This window comes from Pristis pectinata, chromosome 37 (assembly GCF_009764475.1).
Source record: "Pristis pectinata isolate sPriPec2 chromosome 37, sPriPec2.1.pri, whole genome shotgun sequence".
Taxonomy (NCBI): domain Eukaryota; kingdom Metazoa; phylum Chordata; class Chondrichthyes; order Rhinopristiformes; family Pristidae; genus Pristis; species Pristis pectinata.
The window spans coordinates 4,522,398-4,545,421 of record NC_067440.1 but is presented as its reverse complement, the minus strand read 5'-3'; the positions used below and the strand labels follow the sequence as shown (position 1 = coordinate 4,545,421).

At 48.0% G+C, this 23,024-nt stretch overlaps 1 protein-coding gene across 1 annotated transcript; it reads left to right on the top strand.

The window, feature by feature from the left end:
- The first annotated feature begins 860 nt into the window (after positions 1–860).
- On the top strand, positions 861–21,609 carry LOC127586500 (zona pellucida sperm-binding protein 3-like). Its single transcript, XM_052044512.1, is given in 9 exon segments — positions 861–922; positions 11,201–11,207; positions 14,796–14,900; positions 16,331–16,372; positions 16,374–16,447; positions 16,533–16,636; positions 16,718–16,895; positions 16,975–17,101; positions 21,556–21,609. Coding segments are annotated over 9 exon segments (753 nt in total).
- The last annotated feature ends 1,415 nt before the right edge of the window (positions 21,610–23,024 follow it).

The window sequence follows — 23,024 nt, the reverse complement described above, 5'->3', positions numbered from 1 at the left end:
CTTTTATCGATGTACCATAGAAAACATCCTATCTGGATGCATCACGGCTTGGTACAGCAACTGCTCTGCCTGGGACGGAAAGAAACTGCAGAATTGTGGACACGGCTCAGCACACCACGGAAACCAGCCTCCCCTCCATGGACTCTGTATATACTTCTCGCTATGTCTGTAAAGCAGTCGGCATAATCAGAGACCCCATCCATGCCAGGATTGTCTCTCTTCTTCCCTCTCCCATCTGGTAGAAAATACAAAAGCCTGCAAGCATGTACCACCAGGCTTAAGGACAGCTTCTATCCGGCTATAAGACTATTGAACGGTCACCTAGTACTATAAGATGGACTCTTGACCTCACAATCTACCTTCTTTATTAGCTTGCACCTAATTGTCTACCTGCACCGCACTTTCTCTGTAGCTGTGACACTTTACTCTGCATTCTGTTATTGTTCTACCATTAATGCACTGTGTAATAAATTGATCTGTATGAATGGTATGCAAGACAAGGTGTTCAATGTAACTTGGTACAAGTGACAATAGTAAACCAATTCCAATTCCAATTCCAACATCCACTCATGAATATTGGTGGAAAATTAAACAGCCAATGGGAAGAGGAGGCTCCAAGAACATCCCTGTCCTTAACATCGGTGGGGTCCAGCAAGCAAGTGACAAAACAAACGGCTGAAGCTACTTCAGCCAAAAGTGCGCAAAAGATGATCCACCTCAAGCTTTCTCCTGACAGCCCCAGCATTACAGACACCAGTCTCCAGCCACTTCGATTCACTCCACGTGAGCAAGCCCAGTTCTGAGCTGCCAATTCAGTTCCAAGACCATCCCATCATGTGGAGTGTGTGCTTGATGTGAAGATGGGACTGTGTCTCTACAACAACTGTGCGGTCGTCACTTCCACCGATGCCGTTGTGGACAGGTACGTCTGCCACAGGTAGATTGATGAGGACGAAGTCGAGTAGATTTATCCCTTGAATTGGTTCACTCACTGCCTCCTACAAACCCAGTCTAGTAGGTCTCTCCTTCAGGACTCAGCCAGCTTGCTCTGTGGTGGTGGTATTACCAAACCAGTCTTGGTGACACACCAGGCTGTGAGACCAGGCAACGTCTCATCTGCAGCAATGAAGACATGCTCTCCAGAACACCTCTAGCCAGGTTGTTCCACTACAGCAACAACGATGTGGAAATTGCTGAGCTGTGTCCTGTTCAACAATAGTGGGAACAAATCCAATCGACCTAATTGAAGTACAATCAGTCTATTCTCAATCATCAGCACAGTGACAGAATATGTTGACAACAGCGCTACAACTGGCACTTAGTAATCACAGAGGAGAAGAATATTGTAGAAGGAGAATTTAGAGAGGGGGATGGTGAAAATCTCAAACAAGTCACCGTTAAAAGGAAGAGATAATAGAAGGCTGAGTGGGTTTGAAGGCGGGTGAATCTCCAGGGCTTGATAACGCATCCCAGGCTGTAATGGGGGACAAGGGAGGAGATTACTGGAGCCTTGATACAGATTTTTAACCTGAATGATTTATCCTATAATTTGATAGGATTTAACTTACTTATTTATCCCTCGGTAGATTATCCTTCTCCATGGAACATACCTCAGTCGAGTCTTGGATTTCCAGTTGGTGAAAACATAAACGGTTACTACACAAGGTAAGAGCACATGGTATTATACTTAATATCTTACCAATGAAGAGAGGTCTGGAAATTTAACAGAAGACAAGTTAAGATAAATGGGTGATTTTCAGGCTGGAAAGTTGTAACTCGTGGGTGTGCCAGGTGGACCAGAGCGAGAGCTTCACCCACCAACAAACCACATTAATGTCTGAGGTTTTAGTAAGGCCTTTGACAAGGTCACACATGGGTGACTGATCCTAAAAGCTCAGAACAAGCTGGAAAATTGGATCCAAAGTGCTTGGTAAAAGTAGGCAGAGAGTGAAGTGGAGGGCAGTTTCTGTTATTGACAGCCGGTCATGTACCACGGAGATTGGGGCTGGGACGCTTACTGTTTACTATATACGTTAATGATTTGGATAGGATTAGAAAACTTGCTCGACACGAAAATTGCTGATGGTGTTAAATTGTGTAAAGGATGATACTGATTGCTTGGTGAGATGAGTAAAGCAACGGCAGCTAGAATTTAATCCTGATACGTGTGAGATGATGACTGTGATGAGGGTGAGATATGGGATATTTGCCTTCATTGGCCGGGGCGTAGAATATAAGAGCAGGAAAGTTAGATACACGTCTATAGAACATTGATTGGGCCACAGCTGGAGTACCATATAGGGGTCTGGTTGCCACACAATAGGAAGGGCGCGATTGCACTGGAGAGGATGCTAGAGCGAATCACCAGGATGTTGTCTGAGGTGGAGCTGTGACAAGAGACCAGACAGACTTGGCTTGGTTTTTTCTTGGAACAGAGGAAGCTCAGGGGCAATCTGCCAGAGGAATACAACATGATGAGGGGCATAGATAGGGCTGATAGTGGTAAACCTTTGCCCATAGCGGAGGTATCTAACATGAGAGGCCATGGGTTTAGATTAACGGGTTCAGAGGGAATATGAACGACGGTCATAGAGTCACAGAGTTATGGAGCACAGAAACAGGCCCTTCGGCCCACCACATCGATGCTGACCATTTTACTCATCTACACTAACCCCAATTGCCCGCATTAGGTCCACATCCTTCTATGCCTTACCCATTCAAGTGCCTGTCCAAATGCTTCTTGAACATGGTGATTGTATCTGATTCCACTACTTGCAGCACATCCCAGATATCAATCACTCTTTGTGTAAAAAATCTTCCCCCTCGGGTCTCCTGTAAAACTCCTTCCTCTCACCTTAAACCTATGCCCTCTTGTTTTTGATACCCATAACCCGGGAAAAAGATTCGGACTTTTTACCCTATCTCACCCTCTCTATCAGGTCACCTCTCAGCTCCAAGGAAAACAAGCCCAGCCTTTCTGACCTCTTCCCCTAACTAATGTCCTCCAATCCAGGCAACATCCTGGTTAATCTCCTCTGCTCTCTCTCCAGTGCAACCACGTCCTCCCTGTAGTGTAGTGACCAGAACTGCGCACAATACCCTTATATGTGGCCAGCATTTTGTAATGTTACAACATAACATCCTAACGTTTATATGTTATGCCCTGATCTTTGAAGACAAACATGTCAAATGCCTTCTTCACCACCCTATCTACTTGCGTTGTCACTTTCAGAGAGCTATGGTTTAGAACCCCAAGATCTTTATGTTCATCCACAGATGAAATATCATTTACATATATGTCCTACCCTTATCTGACACCCTAAAATGCACCACAGCACACTTGTCGGGATTTAATTCCATCTTGCTGTGCTCTTCTGCAGCCTTGGAGAATTGTCACTATCCACAACACCAGCAATATTCATGCATTGGTGGGAACGGTAGTGTAGCGGATAGCATAACGCTATTAGAGCGCCAGCGACCCGGGTTCAATTCCCGCTGCTGTCTGTGAGGAGTTTGTACGTTCTCCCCGTGTCTGCATGGGTTTCCTCCAGGTGCTCCGGTTTCCTGCCACATTCCAAAGACGTACGGGTTAGGAAGTTGTGGGCGTGCTATGTTGGCGCCGGAAGCGTGGCGACACTTGCGGGCTGCCCCCAGAACACTCTACGCAAAAGGTGCATTTCACTGTGTGCTTCGATGTACATGTGACCAATAATGATATCTTAATCTTAATGCAAACTTGCTGATTATACCTCCTACATTCATATCAAATTTATTAATATGTACCACAAATAACAAAGGTCCTAACACCGATCCCTGCAGAACACCACTAATCACAGACTTCCACTCAGGACAGCACCCTTCCACCACTACCCTCTGCCACCTTTCAGCAAGCCAATTTTGGGTCCAATCAGCCAGGCCCTTTGGGTCCTATGTACATTGACCTTCTAGAGCAGCATACCACGTGGGACCTTGTCAAATGCCTTACTAAAGTCCATATCAACAATGTTTACTGTGTTGTCTTCACATATTTTCTTAGTTACCTGCTCAAAAAACTCAATCAAATTAGTGAGGCAGGATTTCCCCCTCACAAAGACACGCTGACTATCCCTGATCAGCCCTTGCCTTTCCAATGTACATAAGTCCTATCCCTTCGAATTTTCTTCCATAATTTCCTACCACCGATGTAAAGCTCACTGGCCTGTAGCTACTTGACCAACTCCTGCTGCTCTTCTTAAATAAAGAAACTATCCTCCAGCCTTCTGGTACCTCACCTGTAGCTAAAAAGATTCAAAAATCTCTCTCAGGACCCCAGGAATCTCCTCCCATGCTCCCCATAGCATTCTGGGATCGATTTCAACTGACTCTGGGGATTTATCCACCTTTATCCGTTCCATGAGATCCAACACGTCCACTTTCGTAACACTGGCATCGTCCACCCTATCACCATCTTCCATTTCCTTCTCCCCAGTGAATACAGACATGAAGTATTCACTGAGAAGACACAAGAGACTGCAGATGCTGAAATCTGGAACAAAAAACAAACTGCTGGACAAACTCAGCAGGTCGAGCAGGGTCTGTGGAAGCAGAGGGATGGTGGTGCAGAGCCTACATCAGGACTGAGGGTTGAGAGGGAAGGTAGCCAGTAGCCAGGGGTGAGAGGGAGGGCAGAGACAGGGGCTGGGAGGTGATGGGTGGAGGAGGCTGAGGTGGGGGGATGACGGACAGGTGGAGCCAGGTGAGGGGGAGGGCGGAGTTCAGAGACAGAGGCTGCTGGGTGACAGGTAGAAACAAAGAAAGGAAAGAATTGGACAGATGGATCCAGGTTGGGGGTGGGGGCGGTGGAAGGGCTGATGGGGACAAGAGGCTGGAAGGTGATGTGGAACCAGATCCGGGAGGGATGATGGGCGGATAGGAAGCGGATGGGGCAGGGGACGGGAAGGGTCGGCCAAGGCAGATGAAACCCAGGTGGGTGTGTGGGGGATGGGAGCAGGAGGGGGAGGGGGACGGATCGAGGTAACTGGGGTGGAGGGGGGAACGGAAGAGGTGAACAGAGGGAGACAGAATCTAGGTGGACAGTTAGGAGTGGGAAAGGAACACAGGGGGTCGGTGTTACCTGAAAAATATTCAATGTTCATCCCATTGGGCTGGAGGCGACCCAAGCGGAATATAAGGTGCCGTCCTTCTGGTTTGCGTTGACCCTCTCCCGGCAGTGAGACGGCCGATGACAGACAGGTCGGTGTGGGAATAGGACCGGGAGTTGAAATGACCTGCATTCATTTCAAACCTGGCCCACGTCCCCTGGCGCCACACATAGATCACCCCTCTGGACCCCAAGGGGACCCACTCTTTCCCCAGCTCCCCTCTTACTCCCAATGTACTTTTCCAATGTCTTGGAATTCTCCTTAATCCTACCTGCCAAGGATATTCAGTGGCCCCTTTCTTCCCTCCCGATTTCTTCCTTAAGTTTCTCCTGAACCCTCTCTGTTCCTCAAGGGACTCACTCGATTGCAGTTGCCGATACCTGCCACACGTTTCCTATTTCCCTGATCAAACCTTCAGCGTCCAAGGTTCTCTCACCTTGCCACCTTTGCCTTTCATACTCACCAGAACGTGCTGCCCTTGAACTCTCACTGACTGCCTTTTCAAAGATTCCCACTTATTGGATGTTGCGTTCCCCACAGACATCTGCTCCCGATCGACTTTCACCAGCTCCCCCCCCCCCCCCGACACTGTTACAGTCAGGAACTGAGGAGGAATGTTATACCCCAGAGGGGACACTGAACCTACCGAGGGCTGACCTTATCGAGCTTCATGAAACCATGAGGGGCACAGGTAAAGTGGTTGATCTCAGTCTCTTTCCCAGGGTGGGTGAGTCGAAAACTCAGGGGCAGAGATTTCAGGTGAGAGAGGAAATATTTCAAAGGGACCAGAGGGGCAGGTTTTTCATACCGAGGGAGGTGGTTCTGTGGAACCAGCTGCCAGAGGAGGTGGCAGAGGCAGGTACAATTACAGTGTTTAAAAGACATTTGGACAGCTTCATGGACAGAAAAGGTTTAGACGGATATGGGCCAAACACAGGCAAATGGGACTAGCTCAGGGAGGCACCTTGGTCAGCATGGACGAGATGGGCCGAAGGGCCTGTTTCTATGCTGTGTAACTCTACGCTAATATCTGCTCATTAATAGGAGACAGGGACCTATTTTTGGGATTGGAAGCCTGTGACCAACAGTTTACCACAGAGACTGGTACTGAGACCTGTGGTGTGTGCTATATACACTATAACTATTTGGACATGAAGGGAGAAGGTGTGATTGGAAAGTATGCAGACGACATGAAAACTGGTGGTGCTGCTCACCATGAGGAGGGCATTTGTGGGCTATAAGATGATATTGATCAGCTGGTAAGTTGGGCAGGGCAATGTCAGGTGGAATTTAATCCTGGTCAGTTGAGGTGGAGTCTCAGAAGGAAAGGACATTTTGGTATTGGCATTGGTATTGGTTTATTATTGTCACTTGTACCGAGGTACAGTGAAAAACTTGTCTTGCATACCTTTCATACAGATCAATTCATTACACAGTGCAGATACATTGAGTTAGTACAGAGTGCATTGAGGTAGTACAGTTAAAAATAATAACAGAGTACAGAGTAAAGTGTCGCAGCTACAGGGAAGTGCATTGCAGGTAGACAATAAGGTGCAAGGTCACAACAAGGTAGATTATGAGGTCAAGAGTCCATCTCATCGTATAAGCGAACCGTTCAATAATCTTATCACCGTGGGATAGAAGCTGCCCTTGAGCAGTTGCCGTACCAAGCTGTGATGCATCCAGATAGGATGCTTTTTATGGTGCATCGATGAAAGTTGGTGAGTTGTCAAAAGGGACATGCCAAATTTCCTTAGCCTCCTGAGGAAGTAGAGGCTCTGGTGAGCTTTCTTGGCCATGGCGTCTACATGGTTGGACCAGGACAGGCTACCAGGAATGGTAGGGCCTGAGGGAATACTGAGAGAGAGACCTCAGTGTACAAGTCCAAAGATCCCTGAAGGTGGCAGCACAAGGACATAGGGCGGTGAAGAAGGCATGTGGAATGTTCCCTTCATTCACCGGGCCACAGAATATGACCACAAGGAGGTCTTGGTCCAACTTTATAAATCAGTGACAAAGCCACAGCTGAAATATTATGTACAGTTATGGTCACCACACTTTAGGTAGGACATGATTGGACTGAAGAGGGTAACGTCTTTGTGTCCTCTCTAAGCACAGGTGAGGTCGCAGTAGACTGGCGAGAAGCTCATGTTGTTCCATTGCTCAAGAAGGGAAATAGGGATAATCCTGGAAACTATAGACTGATAATCTCATGTCAGTGGCAGGAAAGATATTGGAGAGGATTTTTAGGGATAGGATTTATGTGTTTGGAAAACCATGGCCTAATTAGGGACAGTCAGCATGGCTTTGTGCCGAGTGAATCATGGTTTACTAACGATTGAGTTTTTCGAGGAGGTGACGAAGGTGATTGGTGTGAAGGTCGAGCTGTGCATGTTGTCTACATGGGGCAGTTGACAAGATCCCTCATGATAGGCTCATACAGAAGATTAAGGTGTATGGGATCCACAGTGAATTGGCCATGGATTCAGAATTGGCTTGCCCATAGAAGACAGTGGGGAGTGGTCGATGGAACTTATTCTGTCTGGAGGTCAGTGACAAGTGGTGTTCTGCAGGGATCCGTACTGGGACCTCTGCTGTTTGTGATACATATAAATGACTTGGATGAAAACATGGATAGGTGGGTGAGTAAGTTCACAGATGATACACAGACTGATGGCGGTGTGGATAGTGTAGAAGATTGCCAAAGGAGAGAGTGGGACAGATATCAGTTGCAGATATGGGCAGAGAAATGGCAGATAGAGTTTAATCCAGGCAAGTGTGAGGTGTTGCACTTCGGGAGATCAAATGCAAAAGGGACAAGTACACAGTTCATGGCAGGACCCTTAACAGTGCGGATGCACAGAGGGATCTTGGGGTCCAAGTCCATAGCTCCCAGAAAGTGGATGTACAGGTTGAGAGAGCGGTAAAGAAGGCGTACGGCATGCTTGCCTTTATTAGTTGAGGTACTGAGTTCAAGAGTCAGGAATTTATGTTGCAGCTTTATAAAACTCTGGTTAGGCCTCATCTGCAGTATTGCATTCAATTCTGGTCGCCCCATTATAGGAAAGATGTGGAGGCTTTGGAGAGGATGCAGAAGAGGTTCACCAGGATGCTGCCTGGATTAGAAGGCATGCGTATGAGGAGAAGTTGGACAAACTTGGGTTGTTTTCTCTGGAGCGGCGGAGGCTGAGGGGAGACCTGATAGAAATTTATAAAATTATGAGGGGCATAGACAGGGTAGACAGCCAGTATCATTTTCTCAGGGTTGAAATGTCTAATATGAGAGGGCATGCATTTAAGGTGAGGCAGGGTAGTTTCAGGGGAGATATGCATGGCATGCTCTTTACACAGAAAATACTGGGTGCCTGAAATGTGGTGCCAGGGGTGGTGGTGGAGGCAGATACGATAGAGGTGTTTAAGAGGCTCTTGGATAGGCACATGAATGTGCAGAGAATGGAGGGATCTGGACCTTGTGCAGGCAGAAGGAATGAGTTTAGTTCGGCGCTTAATTACCAGTTCAATTAGTTCAGCACAACATCATGGGCCGAAGGCCCTGTTCCTGTGCTGTGCTCTTCCATGTTCTATGTTCTGTGGATGAACCTACAAGTTATTGACCCTTTATGTTCAGAAAAACTTCCTGAGAAAAATGTGATCTTTCACTGTTTTACCCAGAAGTAAGAGCAAGAGGTGTTGCAGAACACACGGTCACTCTGAGCCCAACTGTCCGTCCAACGTGGACAACTCTGGGGTGCTGGGAGCAGCAAGCTGGATGACAGAAGCACATGGAGGAGACAACGGTGACGGCAGATCCCCCACAGCAATGGCACTGGCTTCACCGTGCTGCGATTCACCACCGGGGAGACCAGCTCAGGTACCCGGACCGGCACAGGGACGTTTACACTCACCATAGGAAGACTTGGGCACAGCCACTGACTGCAGTCATGTGACTGAATCCACAGAACAATGAGTTTGAAGATTGCATCAATTAATGTGCGCAATGTGAAAGCATTTCACAATGTGTCGTGACCTTGGGGAACCTCGCCAAGGTCAAGGCCAATCTGCTGCCTTTGCAGGAATACAGCTGACTGCGTCTCTGCCTCCAACAGCTGTGGTCTCGACTATATAACTGTACCTACAGGCCGTCCCGGGTCACGAACTTGCCACCTACGGACACCCCCACATATGAACGAGCTCCCATAATATTAAATTCAAAGGTCCGATGTACGTACATCCCTTCGTTCCACAACGGCAGAACTAGTTTCCTCTCTCTCTCCTCTTTTGGGTAGTGTTCTGTCTCATCAGACTGATGTGCGTTTGACGCCATTCATTGCAGCGCTGTGGAGGGACGGGGACCACATCGAGGGAATTTTGGGCATTTTCTGACTTATGGACAAAATTGACTTGTGGATGTCTATAGAAACGGAACCGGAACGTCCTGTGTTAGGATTATATTTCAGGGGAAAAAAATTGCTTCTTATGTTGTCATCTCCTGCTTGGACCCACTGTCAGAAGAGCATTCCATGTCCCATTGTGCTACTGTTTATATTGCGAATAAAATGTGTTCCTTTTGGAATGAAAATGTCTGCTCTTAGCAGCTCGCTTTTCAGCCGAATTGTCAGACCAAGTGTGCTGCTTTTTCTTGAGAAACAGGTTTTTCAGGTTTGAAGCCAGATAGTCTGCACTGAGATCTTTGCAACCCGGTGTTCTTCCCTCATACTGTCGACTGATTACTTTACAAAGCTCTTCATGCTGTCCGGCGACCAGTCTAACTTTTTTTTATTTCAAAAATATAAATAGGCAGTAAATACAATTGGTCACAGGCTTCCAATTGCAAATCCTCCTCTGCCTCCATTCACCAAGTCACTTTTGGATCCAATTGTCAAGTTGCCCTGGGTCCCATGAGCTCTCAGCTTTTGGACCAGTGTCTCATGTGGGAGCCTGTCAAGTGCTTTCCTGAAGTCCATGTGGGTCACTACCCTCATCAACACACCATGTCACCTCCTTGGAAAAGAGACTTTCGAATTAGTCAGAGAGGATTTACCCTTATCAAAGCCTTGGTGACAATTCCTCATTAATCTCCTGCCCTTCAAAGTGCAGATTAATCTGGTCCCTTAGAATTTTTTCCGATGTTGGACTCCAGGCCTGTATTTACCTGGTTTATTCCTGCTGCCTTTCTTGAATGAAGACACCACATTTACTGTCCTCCGGTCATCGGGCACCTCACCTGTAGCCAGAGGAGATGTGAAAATGTCTGTCAGGACCACTTCAATCGCTTCCCATGCCTCCCCCAGCAGCTTGGGATACATCACATCATATCCTGGGGATTTATCCACCTTTCAGCCTATGAAGACATCTAATACCTCGCCCTTTTGAATGGTCATTTGCATTTGTGCAGAGAGAAACAGAGTTCATGTCTCAGGTCGACAACCTTTCTTTGAAAGTTGAGGAAACAGGCACATTAGGTTGCAGAGAATGGGAAAGGGCGGGCAGAACTAAGGGAATATCTGTGATAGGGTGGAGACCAACAGAAAATGGGCGTCCCGGACTGGCGTGGACTGAGAGAGGTTGGGAAAGGCTGGTTAAAGGCAGCAAATCTGTCTGGAGGAGTGTAGAGGGCAAACAGAGAAAGGAGACACAAAAAGTGTACGAACTGTGGGATATATAACACAGCAGCTGCTGGAAATCTGAAATAAAGGAAAACGCCCAGCAGGTCAGGCAGCATCCACAGTGAGAGAAACGGAGCGAATGCCCCTCGTTGACTACTTCCCACCGTGGAAGGATGCTGTCTGGCCCTCTGAGGGTCTCTTGCATTTTCTGAGTTTGTTTCAGATTTCCAGCATCTGCAGTACGTTGCTCTTCACTCTCTGATATAACTCAACTTCTTCTCTGTCTACACGAACAAACCTTCACCACTCACTCCCACAATGAGTTCCGATGATATCACAGTGAGTTCGGTGGTAGTCAATGGGAACTTCAGTGAAACGCTAATAAAACACAAACAGAAAACAGGAAACTATAAAGTGAACAACTTCTCATTCAACTTCTCTTCTGTTCTCCAGATCAAAGGTATGGCTATGGGAGCTGCAACAGTCAAACCTACGCCTGCTTTAATTTTTGTGGAGGATACTTGGAACAGTTCTTCAACAAAAACCTATCACCATGGCAACCCTGGCCTCACCCTATCAGAGATATTCACTTTGCCCTCTCTATCACTCCCTCCACTTCAAACTAACCTGTGTTCTCTTTCCCTGTTTTGAAGGCAGGTCTTCAACCTGAAACATTCCCTCTCTTTCTCTTTCCACAGACGTGCCTGTGGTTTTCCAGTGTTTCTTATTTTTATTTCAGATCTCCAGCACTTGCAGATTTTTTTTTTATTTTCATTTTGCTAAGCTTTTCCCTAAAGCCACAGAAGTTCATACATTCTGCTCCCATGTTCCTCGTTCTCCTTCACGAGTACAGCAAGCAACTGGGAAAACTAACAGAATGTCACCAGTTATTGCTGGGGGAATGTATATAAAAGTAAGGAGATGGCGCTTCAGTTGTACAGGGCATTGATGAAACCACATGTGGAGTGTTGTCTGCAGTACCGGTCTCTTTATTGAAGGAAGGTTGTTAATGTGTTGGAAGCAGTTCAGAGGTTTAACAAACTGACATCTGGAATGAGTGGGTTGTCTGCTGCAGAGAGCTGTGGACACAGCCCAGCGCATCACGGACACCAGCCTCCTCTTCTTGGACTCTCGTTGTCTTGGTGAAGCAGCCAGCATAATCAAAGACCCCACCCACCTGGGACATTCTCTCTTCTCTCCTCTTCCATCGGGTAGAAGATACAGGAGCCTGAGGGCACGTACCACCAGACTTAAGGACAGCTTCTACCCCACTGTGATAAGACTACTGAATGGCTCCCCTATACAATGAGATGGACTCTGAACTCACGATCTACCTTGTCGTGACCTTGCACCTTATTGCACTGCACTTTCTCTGTAGCTGTGGCACTTTACTCTGCACTGTTATTGTTTTTACCTGTACTACTTCAATGCACTCTGTACTAACTCAACGTAACTGCACTGTGTAATGAATTGACCTGTACGATTGGTTTGTAAGACAAGTTTTTCACTCTACCTCGGTACAAGTGACAATAATAAACCAATACCAATACCAATAATGGTTAGATTTGTATCTGCTGGAGTTTGGAAGGAATTTATTTCACACCTACCACTCACCTACTCTCGGACATTTACAACAACCAATGAACCTACCAACTGAGAGGACACCAGAGCACTCGGGGGGAAACCCAGAGTCACAGAGAAGACGTGCAAACCATTCAGTGAGATTCTGCCCCAGCTGGTCCCTGTTCATGTCATGACTGAAAAAAAATAAGCGTTTACTTCTTAGTGGGATCCTGCTGTGCACAGATGGGCTGCCACTTCCAGTCTTGGCTGCCGCACAAAGCTGTGAGTGGTCGCCCTGCCTTGCACTGGCCGTCGAAATGTCCCTGTTCGTGTGGGATCGTCCTGACACAGCCTTGTCCAGCCACACCCCCTCCCCACCTCAGGCCCCCACTGACCACTTACTTCACACATTCTTCCCTCCCCCCAACTCTCCCCCACCCTCGGCTCCCTCAATGCCACCCACCCCCCACCTCACCCCTCTGCCAGAAATTACTTAGATGGGACAGGACGCAAGGGTGAGGATCTTAAACTGGGGCGTTTCTGGACCAGGAGAGGCCGTGCATCTTGGGGCAGTGGGGGAGCTGGGTGACGGGGGTGGGTGGGAGACTGGACACGGGGAGACATTTACTGAGGATAGAACTAGGGAGGTCGGCCAGCACCGTGTTGGGCCCACTGAGCACAGAGCTAACACAGCCCTGGGGGAGGGTTTCAGCAGCAGGAGCTGGTGCCGGGGCTGGGAACACGGATCCGGAAACAGATTTCTTTCAGCCGGTTGGTTAACAGCAATAAGGAGAGAAGAATGAGGAGCAGAGGAGGCTATTCGGCCCCTCCAGCCCATTCTGCCATTCAACAAGATGGTGGCTGATCTTCCCCCTCAGCTCCCATGTCCCTGCACTATCGCCACATCCCTCAGTCTCTTCAGATCCAGCTCTCTCTTTCTCTATTCAGACTGAACTCAGTGATTGAGCCTCCACATCCTCTGGGGTCGAGAATTCCAAAGAATCACCGCCTTGTGTGAAGACATTTATCCCAATTTCAGCCAGAATCTGCCCGCCCCTTTTCCTGAGACGGTGACTCCTGGTTCTAGACACCTCAGCAGGGGAAACATCCTCCTTGAGGCCACCCTGTCACACCCTGGGAGAAGGCTGTAATGGGATCACCTCAGACCTCGAGGAGACACGTCCCGTCACTCACTATCTCATCATGTGGCAGACCTTCCGTCCCAGGAACCAGTCAGGTGAAGCTTCACTGTACTCCCTTTATGGCAGTCGGATCGGATCAGATCGCATTAGTTTATCGTCACAGACACCAGGGTGCAGTGAAATTCCGTGCTGGCGTGAAGCTCACAGAGTAAACAGTGTGCAGGGGAAAAATAAATACAGCAGTAAATACAGCGACGAACACAAAACAGCGGAACGGTGCAACGATCATCGTGCAAACTGAGGCAGTGCAAAAAGAAATGCTGGTGACAATAACGGAATAACAGAGAGAGGAAGTGTTCAGAGTCCGAGAACATGGCAGCACCACTGCGAAGGGGATGTGAAAGAGGTGATTGCTTCGGGAGTCTGTAGGGAAGAAGCTGTTCTTGAGTCTGGAGCCAAACCTGCACACAGTACTCCAGGAGCTGGTCTCACTGAGGTCTAGATAATTGCTCCACGAGATCTTTACTCCGACACTCGAGGTCGTCGACTATTTCGTACTTGGACAAGTGCAGAAAATCCAATAACCCCCAGGACAACATTCTGATTTGGAGTCAACTCATCCATGCTGACCAAGACGTCCATCCATGCCAGTCCCATTTGCATGTGTTTGGCCCATATCCTTCTAAACCTTTCCCATCCATGTACCTGTCCAACTGTCTTTTAAAAGCTGTTATTGTACCGCCTCAACCACTTCCTCTGGCAGCTCATTCCGCACACAGACCACTCTCTGTGTAAAAAAAAACTTGCCCCTTACATTCACCCACTTCATTTAAGTTTATACTTACTTCAAAGTTTTCTTATCTTCAAAACCAGAGAAACACCTGGGAAAATGAGGCACAAAATGTTAACTAATCCTTTCCCATTGGCCCAGATTATCCCCAACCAGGAGCCCTTCCATTGGACCAGCTCCTGATGACTAACCCAGCCTCTGGGTGGAATGTTCCTGTAAACCAGCCAATCAGTGAGTTGTTGGATGCAATGACATCATCAGCTTGTTGAGTTTCCCCTCCCTGGTCCAATCAGTTTCAGGAGTCACTGGGGTGTGTGTATTAAAGAAAGTGAGTGGGGGGCTGAGCTCTCACTGAGTTGCAGTGGTTTGTATAATGGGGTGTTTGGTGAAGGGCTTGGTCCCTCTGTTGGTTTTGCTTGGAGCTGTTCGCTGCTCTGATACTTGGCAGCAGTTTAGAAGCAGGTGTTTTCCAATGAGCATTGAGGAGGATACTGGTGCTTCCTTTGGGTCTGGTTTCTGTATGTCTGAGGGGTGAAGTGTGTCTCCACTGCAGACTGTGAGTGTGCAATGTGGGCAGCACAACCTACTGCTCAGGGTCCACAGGGATTTATTTGGAATTGGACACCTGATTAAAGCTGCTGACCTGACCCTGGGAGCAGCAGGTTGTTGACCAACCGGGATCCTCTCCCAGAACCACACGGTCCTCTTTGACTGTGGGCTCCATAAGTGTGGCAGTAGGTTGCAGGTGAAGGCCCTCTCCAATTCTTGCCCTGAGCTTGGTGTCTGAATTTGTCCCATACTGAACTGAACACGAGGTGATCAATCTCCTCCCTGGGCTCTGAAGCTGCAACTTTCTCTTGTTCTGGTGGTTGTTTGAAGTTGACTCCTGCTTCCTGACCTTGTAGTTCCTTCTAGTCTTGGCTCCCTTCATCCTCTTGCTGCGCTTTTTGACACTGAAACCTGTTTGTGGCAATGGAATGATTGAAGGAATGGACGATTTGATCTGACAGACAACACCCCAGGTTCTGCATTGAGGGTTTTGGCTTGTATTTGGCTGCAGTCTCAGGAGTAAAAGGAAGGAAGTGTTGGTGAGGCTCTATGGGGCACTGGTGAGTCCCCATTTGGAATACTGTGTGCAGTTTTGGGCCCCTTATCTTAGCAAGAATGTACTGATGTTGGAGCGGGTTCAGAGGAGATTTACGAGGATGATTCCCAGAAGGAAAGGGCTTACTTATGATGTGTGTTTGTCAGTTCTTGGACTGTACTCACAGAATGAGAGGGGACCTCGTAGAAACACTTTGAATGTTGAAAGGACTGGACAGAGTAGATGTGGTTAAGCTTTTCCCCTGGTGGGTGAGTCCAGGACTAGATGGCAGTCATAGAATTAGAGGGTACCCATTAAGAACAGAAATGAGGAGAAATTTCTTTAGCCAGAGGGTTGTGGATTCATGGAATTCATTGCCACACACAGCTGTGGAGACCCAATCATTGGGGGTGTTTAAGGAGGAGATTAATAGGTATCTAATTAGACAAGGTATCAAGGGATATGAGGAAGAGTCCGGGAATTGGGGATAGATAGGGATAGTTTAGTTTAGCTCATGGAGCCGAATGGCCTACTTCTGCTCCCTTGTCTTGTGATCTTGTGAGTGCGACCCTGACACATGAACTCCCCACTCGGTGGGAATGCTACCCACTGGGCCACATCTGGCAACCCTTCCCTAAAGGGTACTGGGAAACCAGTGAGGTTCTGGATCGTGGTGCCTGTCTGGTCACTGGCAGCCCAGAAACCACCTGGTTGGTTCAATTAATTTTCCCTTTTCAGTGATGGAAGGAGTGAACGGTGGAGTTACTGGGCCAGTGTCAGACCTCCCTGCACCACAGCACCCCATGAGGGTTCCCACATCACAATGAACTGTAACTGGGATCTGTCGCTGTTACACAGGATCAGTGCGAATGGGGCAGGATATCATTGTTCGCCCCCAATGGGACTTGTTTTCATCACAAATGGTGATGTGATGACAAACTTCACAACCAAACTGACCACTCTCCTCACTGAGACCTGCTTCCCTGGGTAAGCTTGTCTTTCAGATGGTTGGAGATTTCCTGGTCTACACCAGCCACCTGAACCACCCCACCCCGGGCTCACGGATCTGTCATTGTGCAAACTAATGGAGCCATCGTTACCATTGAGTGCCATTATTTCAGGTAACCACTGGGTGAATTCACTGGTGAAATCTCGGGCTAATGTGTTCCCTGAAGTTCTCCTAAAATGGCTGTTCTGTCCCTGCAGGAAGGGCAACGTGAGCAGTGACCCCATCAAACCCACCTGGATCCCGTTCAGCTCCACCAAGGCTGGAGAAGGGCATCTGTCATTCTCACTGCGTCTAATGAATGGTGTGTGCTGGGTGGATGGGAGGGGATTCCTGGAACCTCCCACTGGGAGTTAGACCCACTGTCTCCAACCCTTGTTGCCAGATAACTGGGTCACAGAGCTCGCCTCCACTGTCTACTACCTGGGGGACATCATTCACATCGAGGCCTCTGTTTCAATGACCACCCACATGCCCTTGAAGCTCTACATTGACTGGTGTGTAGCCACACTGAGCCCAGACAAGGACTCCACCCCCAGATACCCCATCGTTGACTACAATGGGTAAGGAGCTGCCTGCTTTCTCCAGCTGCTCCTGTCTCAGTGGCTTCACTTGATTCACTTCATGTCTCTTCATCCCCAGTTGCCTCCTGGACAGCAGAGCTGAGGACTCCTCTTCAACCTTCGTGCTGACAAGAGGGGAGCGTGAGCTGGACACGCTCCGGTTTGACCTGGATGCATTCTGCTTCTTTGGAGATGACTGTTCCTTGGTAAGATGAGCCCAGACATCCAGTTCTCCACTTTGGGAGGGAGTCACTAAATGAAGTGTTCATTGTGTCCTCAGGTTTTCATCAGCTGTCTCCTGAGTTGCTGCAGTGGATCAGAGAGATTCCATGAGCAAAGTGTGTACTTTATAGAAGATGCAGAATGTGAGTACCCCTCTCCCCCTCGGGTGGGTTCCTGGTGAAGTGATGCCCCACCTGACTGATGGATTGGTTCTCTTGTTGAGCTGGAGCCCACTGGAAGAATCAAACACTGACGTTTGTGCTTGTCACGTGGGCAACTGCAGTGCCACAGGGGAGTTCTGATTCCCTTCCAGAGGAAGGAGGGACCTTGTGCCTGAAGCTGGTAGGATGTTGGTGGTCTGGATGATAGAACGTGACCTCTCTCCTTCCCACCCATCCCACTAACTAGAATGTGACCCTGCAGGGAGTGATGCTGGAGTGAATTGGGAGGGGGAGGCCTCGCTGGGACCCCTGGTCATTCTGGACACTGCACCCACCTGGTAAAGGAGTCCCTGAATGAGATTGAGCATCGGAGACTGGAGAGGTCTCCAGGGGGTGAGTTGACCCGCTGCCAGTTTCCACTTGCTCCTCGGTGTTTCCCTCACTGACCACTGGTTTCTCATTGCTCTGTACGTGTGGAGACTGCGGTGGTCCTGTCCGTGGCTCTGACTGTGACAGCTCTCTCTCTGATCTCTGCTGTGTTGACAGCCTCATTCCTGTATAGGAAACACCAGCAAACCCTGGTCAGTTGCTGATCGATGACCAACAAATCAGTGGTTGTTTCTACCTGGTGTGGTGTCTCATGTCCCTGGGCTTGGGGTTGGCCCATTTGCACCAGTGCTTTTACACACCTGTGCTGCTTGATGTTTCCATCAGAGACCTGGATGCATGAGGGACAAGACCGTTTGCCCAACGTTCCTGGGTTTTGTTTTAGATGTGGTGGGGGGAAGAGTGTAATGGAGGTGGAGGGGTTGCACTAGTGATAAGGGAGAATGCCACAGCAGTGGTTGGAGAGGACATACTGGAGGGCTCATCCACAGAGGCAATTTGGGTGGAGCTCAGAAATAAAATAAGGGCAATTACACTGATGGGATTATTCTTTAGGGGATTATACTATAGGCTTCCTAATAGCCAAGAAGTGGATGAACAGATATGTACACAGATTATGGAAAAGTGCAGAAACAACAGGGTTGTCGCAGTGAGGACTTTAACTTCGCCAGTATTGATCAGAACTTCCTTAATACAAAAAGCTTAGATGGGGCAGGATTCCATCCAAGAGGGGTTCTTGAAACAGTATGTGGAGAGAACATACTGGACTTGGTTTTGATGAATGAGCCAGGCCAGGTAACAGAGCTGATGGTAGGTGAACATTTTGGGAATAGTGACTACAACTTCTTGTGTTTTGATTGAGGATAAAATTGGATCTTTTGGGAAGGTATAAATTAGGGGAGGCCAAACTACAACAGGATAAAACGGGGCTAAGGTGCAATAATTGGGAGCAGCTGTTGTTGGACAAGTCCACATCTGACACGTGGGAATTGTTCAAAGCCCAGCTGATCAAAATCCAGGATTGTCACATTCCAGTAAGGACAAGGATGGTGAAGTAAGGAACCTTGGATGACCTGAGAGGACCTAAATTTAGTCAGGAAGAAATAGGAAGCTAAAACCAGACTATGCCCTTGTAAAAGGTAAAGATATCGAGAAAGTGTTCAAGCAGGTGATGGGGAAGGACACATGGGCCATGCAATGTCCTTGCTGAGCAGGGTCAAGGATAATCCAATGCATTTTGTACTTGCATTAAGCAAATGAGAATAATTCAGAGTAGGTACGCTAGGATAAAGGAAGGAATTTGTGCTTGGAGTCAGAGCAAGTGGGTACTAAGTGAGTACTTTGTGTTGGTATTTATCGAAGAGAAGACATTGGAGGACAGTGGATGCTCATGTGCTGGGGCATTGAGATCGAGGAGGAGCTGCTGGGTCTTCTGAACTGCATTAATATGGGTAAGTCCCCAGGGACTTGAAAGAAGCAAGTGAGGAGATTGGGGGTTTGACAAGAATCTTTGTGTCCTCACTAGTAACAGGCAAGGTCCCAGAGGACTGGAGAGTAGCAAATGTTGTGCCTTCTTTCAAGAAGGGAAATGGGGATAATCCAGGTAATCACAGACCAGTGAGCCTCACATCAGTGGTAGGGAAGTTATTAGAGGATACTGAGCAATAGGGTTTATGCACATTTGGAAAGGCATAGTCCTGGGGACAGTCAGCATGGCTTTGTGCAGGGCAGGCCATGTCATACAAACATGATTGAGTTTTTTGAGGTACGTAGAACATAGAACAATTACAACACAATTCAGGCCCTTTGGCCCACAAAGCTGTGCCGAACATGTCCCTACCCTAGAATGTCCCTACACCTACACTGACCCTGGAAGTGCTGCCTGGTCAATGATGTCAGAACTGGATGCAACATGGTGACATTTGTAGATCAGTTTGTCACTGGTCACATTTCCTTCTGTGGAAGGGGATGTGGGATTGGTTTTGTCCCCAAGTCATCTTTTGTGGGTTCCAGGTGACAAAGGTGTTGGAGGGTAAGGCAGAGGATTTTATCTACATGCACTTTAAGGCATTTGTCATCCTCCCTCATAGGAGGTTGATTCAGAAAATAAAGAAGCATTGGATCCAGGGTAAATTGCAAGTTTGGATTAGTAACTGGCTTGCTCATAGACAGTAGGGGTGGAAAGCTGTGATTCTGGCTGGAAGTCCGTGACCAGTGGTGTTCCGCAAGGATCAGTGCTGGGATCTCTTCTCTTGATGTACATCAGTGGTTTGGATGAACATGCAGATGGGTGGATTAGCAAGTTTACAGATAACACTGAAATTGGCATTGTTGTGGACAGTGTAAAGAGTAGTGGGGTACAGATCTGTTACAGACACGGGCAGAGAAGTGGTAAATGGAGTTTAATCAAGGCAAGTGTGGGGTGTTGCACTTTGGGAGGTCAAATGAAAAGAAGTATTCAGCCAATGCTAAGCCCCTTAATAGCATTGAGGTACAGAGGGATGTTGGGGTCCAGGTCCACGGTTCACTGAAAGTGGCCACATGTGGATAAGATGGTAGAGAAGGTGAATGGTGTGCTTGCTGCCTTGGTAGGTGTGTTGTGTATGAGTAAGGAAGCCATGCTGAAGCTAGATAAATCTTTTGCCAGACTGCACTTGGAGTATTGTGTGCAGTTCTGTTTGCCCCATTACAGGAAGGATGTGGAGGCTTTGGAGAGGGTGCAGAAGGGGTTCACCAGGATGCTGCCTGGATTAGAGTATGAGCTATGAGGAAAGGTTGGACAAACTTGGGTTCTCCTTTGTCAGAGGCTGAGGAGAGACCTGATAGAGGTCTTTAAAATTGAGAGGCATAGATAGGGTAAACGGGCAGAATCTGTTGCCCAGGGTAGAAATGTAAAACACCAGAGGACGTGATTTTAGGATTGCTTGTAGGGAAGGGTGTGGAGTTTAAAGGTGGTGTGCGGGGTAAGTTTAAGTGTGGAATGGGTTACCAGGGTAATATTGGAAACAGGCAGTTTGGTAGAGTGGGAGGCTTTGAGTGCACATGAACACGAAGGAATGGAGGGATGGGGATGATGCACAGGAGGGCCACAAGAATAATTCAAGATCAGCACAACGTTGTGGGCAGAATGGCTGTCCAGTGATGTACTGTTCTATAGGTATCACCTTGGGAACCAGGAAGCAATAGGTGTGTCTCTGACCCCGGCAGTGCTGCCTGGTCACTGATGTCAGAACTGGATGCAACATCATGACATTTGTAGATCAGTTTGTCACCGGTCACATCTTCTGCGGAAGGGGATGTGGGATTGGTTTTGTCCCACTGGGTGCAGTCTTGCCCCCGAGTCGTCTTTTGTGGGTTCCAGGAGCAGCTCCATTCCTGTGTGGAGTGAGCTCAGATGGTCCTGTACTTGAATTGGAGTGAGGCAGTTGTATTGGAAGGTTCAGACTGAGGGATTGGTGAGTTTGCTTCCTCTGGAGTCTCAAACTGGGCCACTGTCACAGGGTCTGAGGTCATTCATCCAGGGCCCAGGTGAGATTTCTCTCCTGGTGTTGACTCAATTCACCAACATGCCCAACAGATGCAGTGCAGGCACTTTGCATCTTCTGCTCTTGTCTGTGACCTTGCTGTGTAGATTCCTTCCTCTGTTCCTTTGGCCAGGATTTGAAGTTGGTCATTGTTTCTCCCAGGAATTCACTGGAAACTGTTTCTGTCCTGCTCCTGCCCTGTTCCTGCAAGGGTAACTCATTCCTGTCCTGTTCCATGTGGTGAGAGCTCCACATACCCCTCACCGGCACACTTTCCCCCAAGAACTGGGGAATGGAAATTGCTCTGATCTGGGACACAATTGGGAACACTGATTTGTGTCAGTGAAGTCTGTTCTCGGCTTTCAGCTCAGCCAGGCTCTTGGCGGCATGAATGTCCCTGGTGTGTATTTGTTGGTTTAAGAGACTTGTATTTTAACCAAACTAAATGCTGTGCAGTGAGGAGAGGGAAAGATGGGGAGATGGGAGAGGGAATTAATTCTGTGAAATGATGGAGAGACACGACAGCTCCTGTGCACACACTTCCCAAGATGGGTAACCCTGACCCTGTAACAGCACTTCTTTCAGTAAATGAGATCATCTACTTCCCTCTGCCTGCTGACTTTACCTGCTGTGTCTCCATCTGCTGGCAGTTTCCAAAATCCATCCTGTCTGCTGTGACAACAATGTTGAATTTACACCTGCACACATTGAAGTTGCCCCCTGTATAACCCAGTCCAGACCTGCCTAAGGGAGCCATGGTCCCAACAGCAGACCAAGAGGTTATTGTCTGCACAGCACTGCCCCCAGACTCTTGGTTGTCCACACCCCTGCAAAGCTGTGGATCCAGAAATGTGGAGGGGATTTCCTGCGCAGATCCACAGGGTAGATGACTGAGTTGGAAGCTGGCCACTGCCTGTGAAATCCGGGCTGCTGTCAGCTGACAGTGGGACAATTACCAGCCTGCAGTCACTCAGCTCAGGACTGGCTTGGGCTGTGACTGGATCAGGTGCCCATGAGGGAAACTCAGTGGGGAGTGATATCCAAGTGTTTTTCTTTTGACAGGGCAAGTCATTTTCCATCTTTGATATTTTAACAGTCCTGATCCCAAATCTGGAAGGTTAACACTTCTCCTCTCCACCCCCACCCCACCACCCCCCCCCCAAAAAAAAAAGTCTGGGAAACAAGACCAATGTGTCCTTGACCAAGAACATGCTGTTTCCTCTATTGGTGTTCATGTTATATCCAAGTTGGGTTTATTGTCACGGGCACAAGTTCTGTCAGGTAAAATGGAAAACTTGCTTGCAGCTACACCATAGGTACATATTGAGACAACACATAGAACATATTGTACATAGATTAACAAGATAATGAGGAAAAGACTGCAAAATAAGACATTAATGGGAAAACAGAAACAAGTCCATGTCAGTGCAAGAGGTTGGTCCATAGTGTTCCATTGCTAAGGTGGAATTAGGGTTGTGTAGGTCAGTTCAAGAACCTGATGGTTGTAGGAAAGTAGCTGTTTCTAAACTTGGTTGTGCGGGACTTCAGGCTTCTGTACCTCCTACCTGACAGTAGCAGTGAGAAGAGGGCATGTCCTGGATGGTGGAGATCATTTGATAGATGCCATCTTGAGGCAGTGCCTCCTGTAGATGCTTTTGATGATCGGAAGGGCTATGCCCATGATAAACCAGACTGTCCACTACTTTCTACAGCCTCTTGTGTTCCTGTGTGTTGGAATTGCTGTAGCAGGCCATGATGCAACCAGTCAGAATACTTTCAACAGTGCATCTGCAGAAGTTCATTGGAGTATTTGGTGACGGGGAATCTCTTTGAAC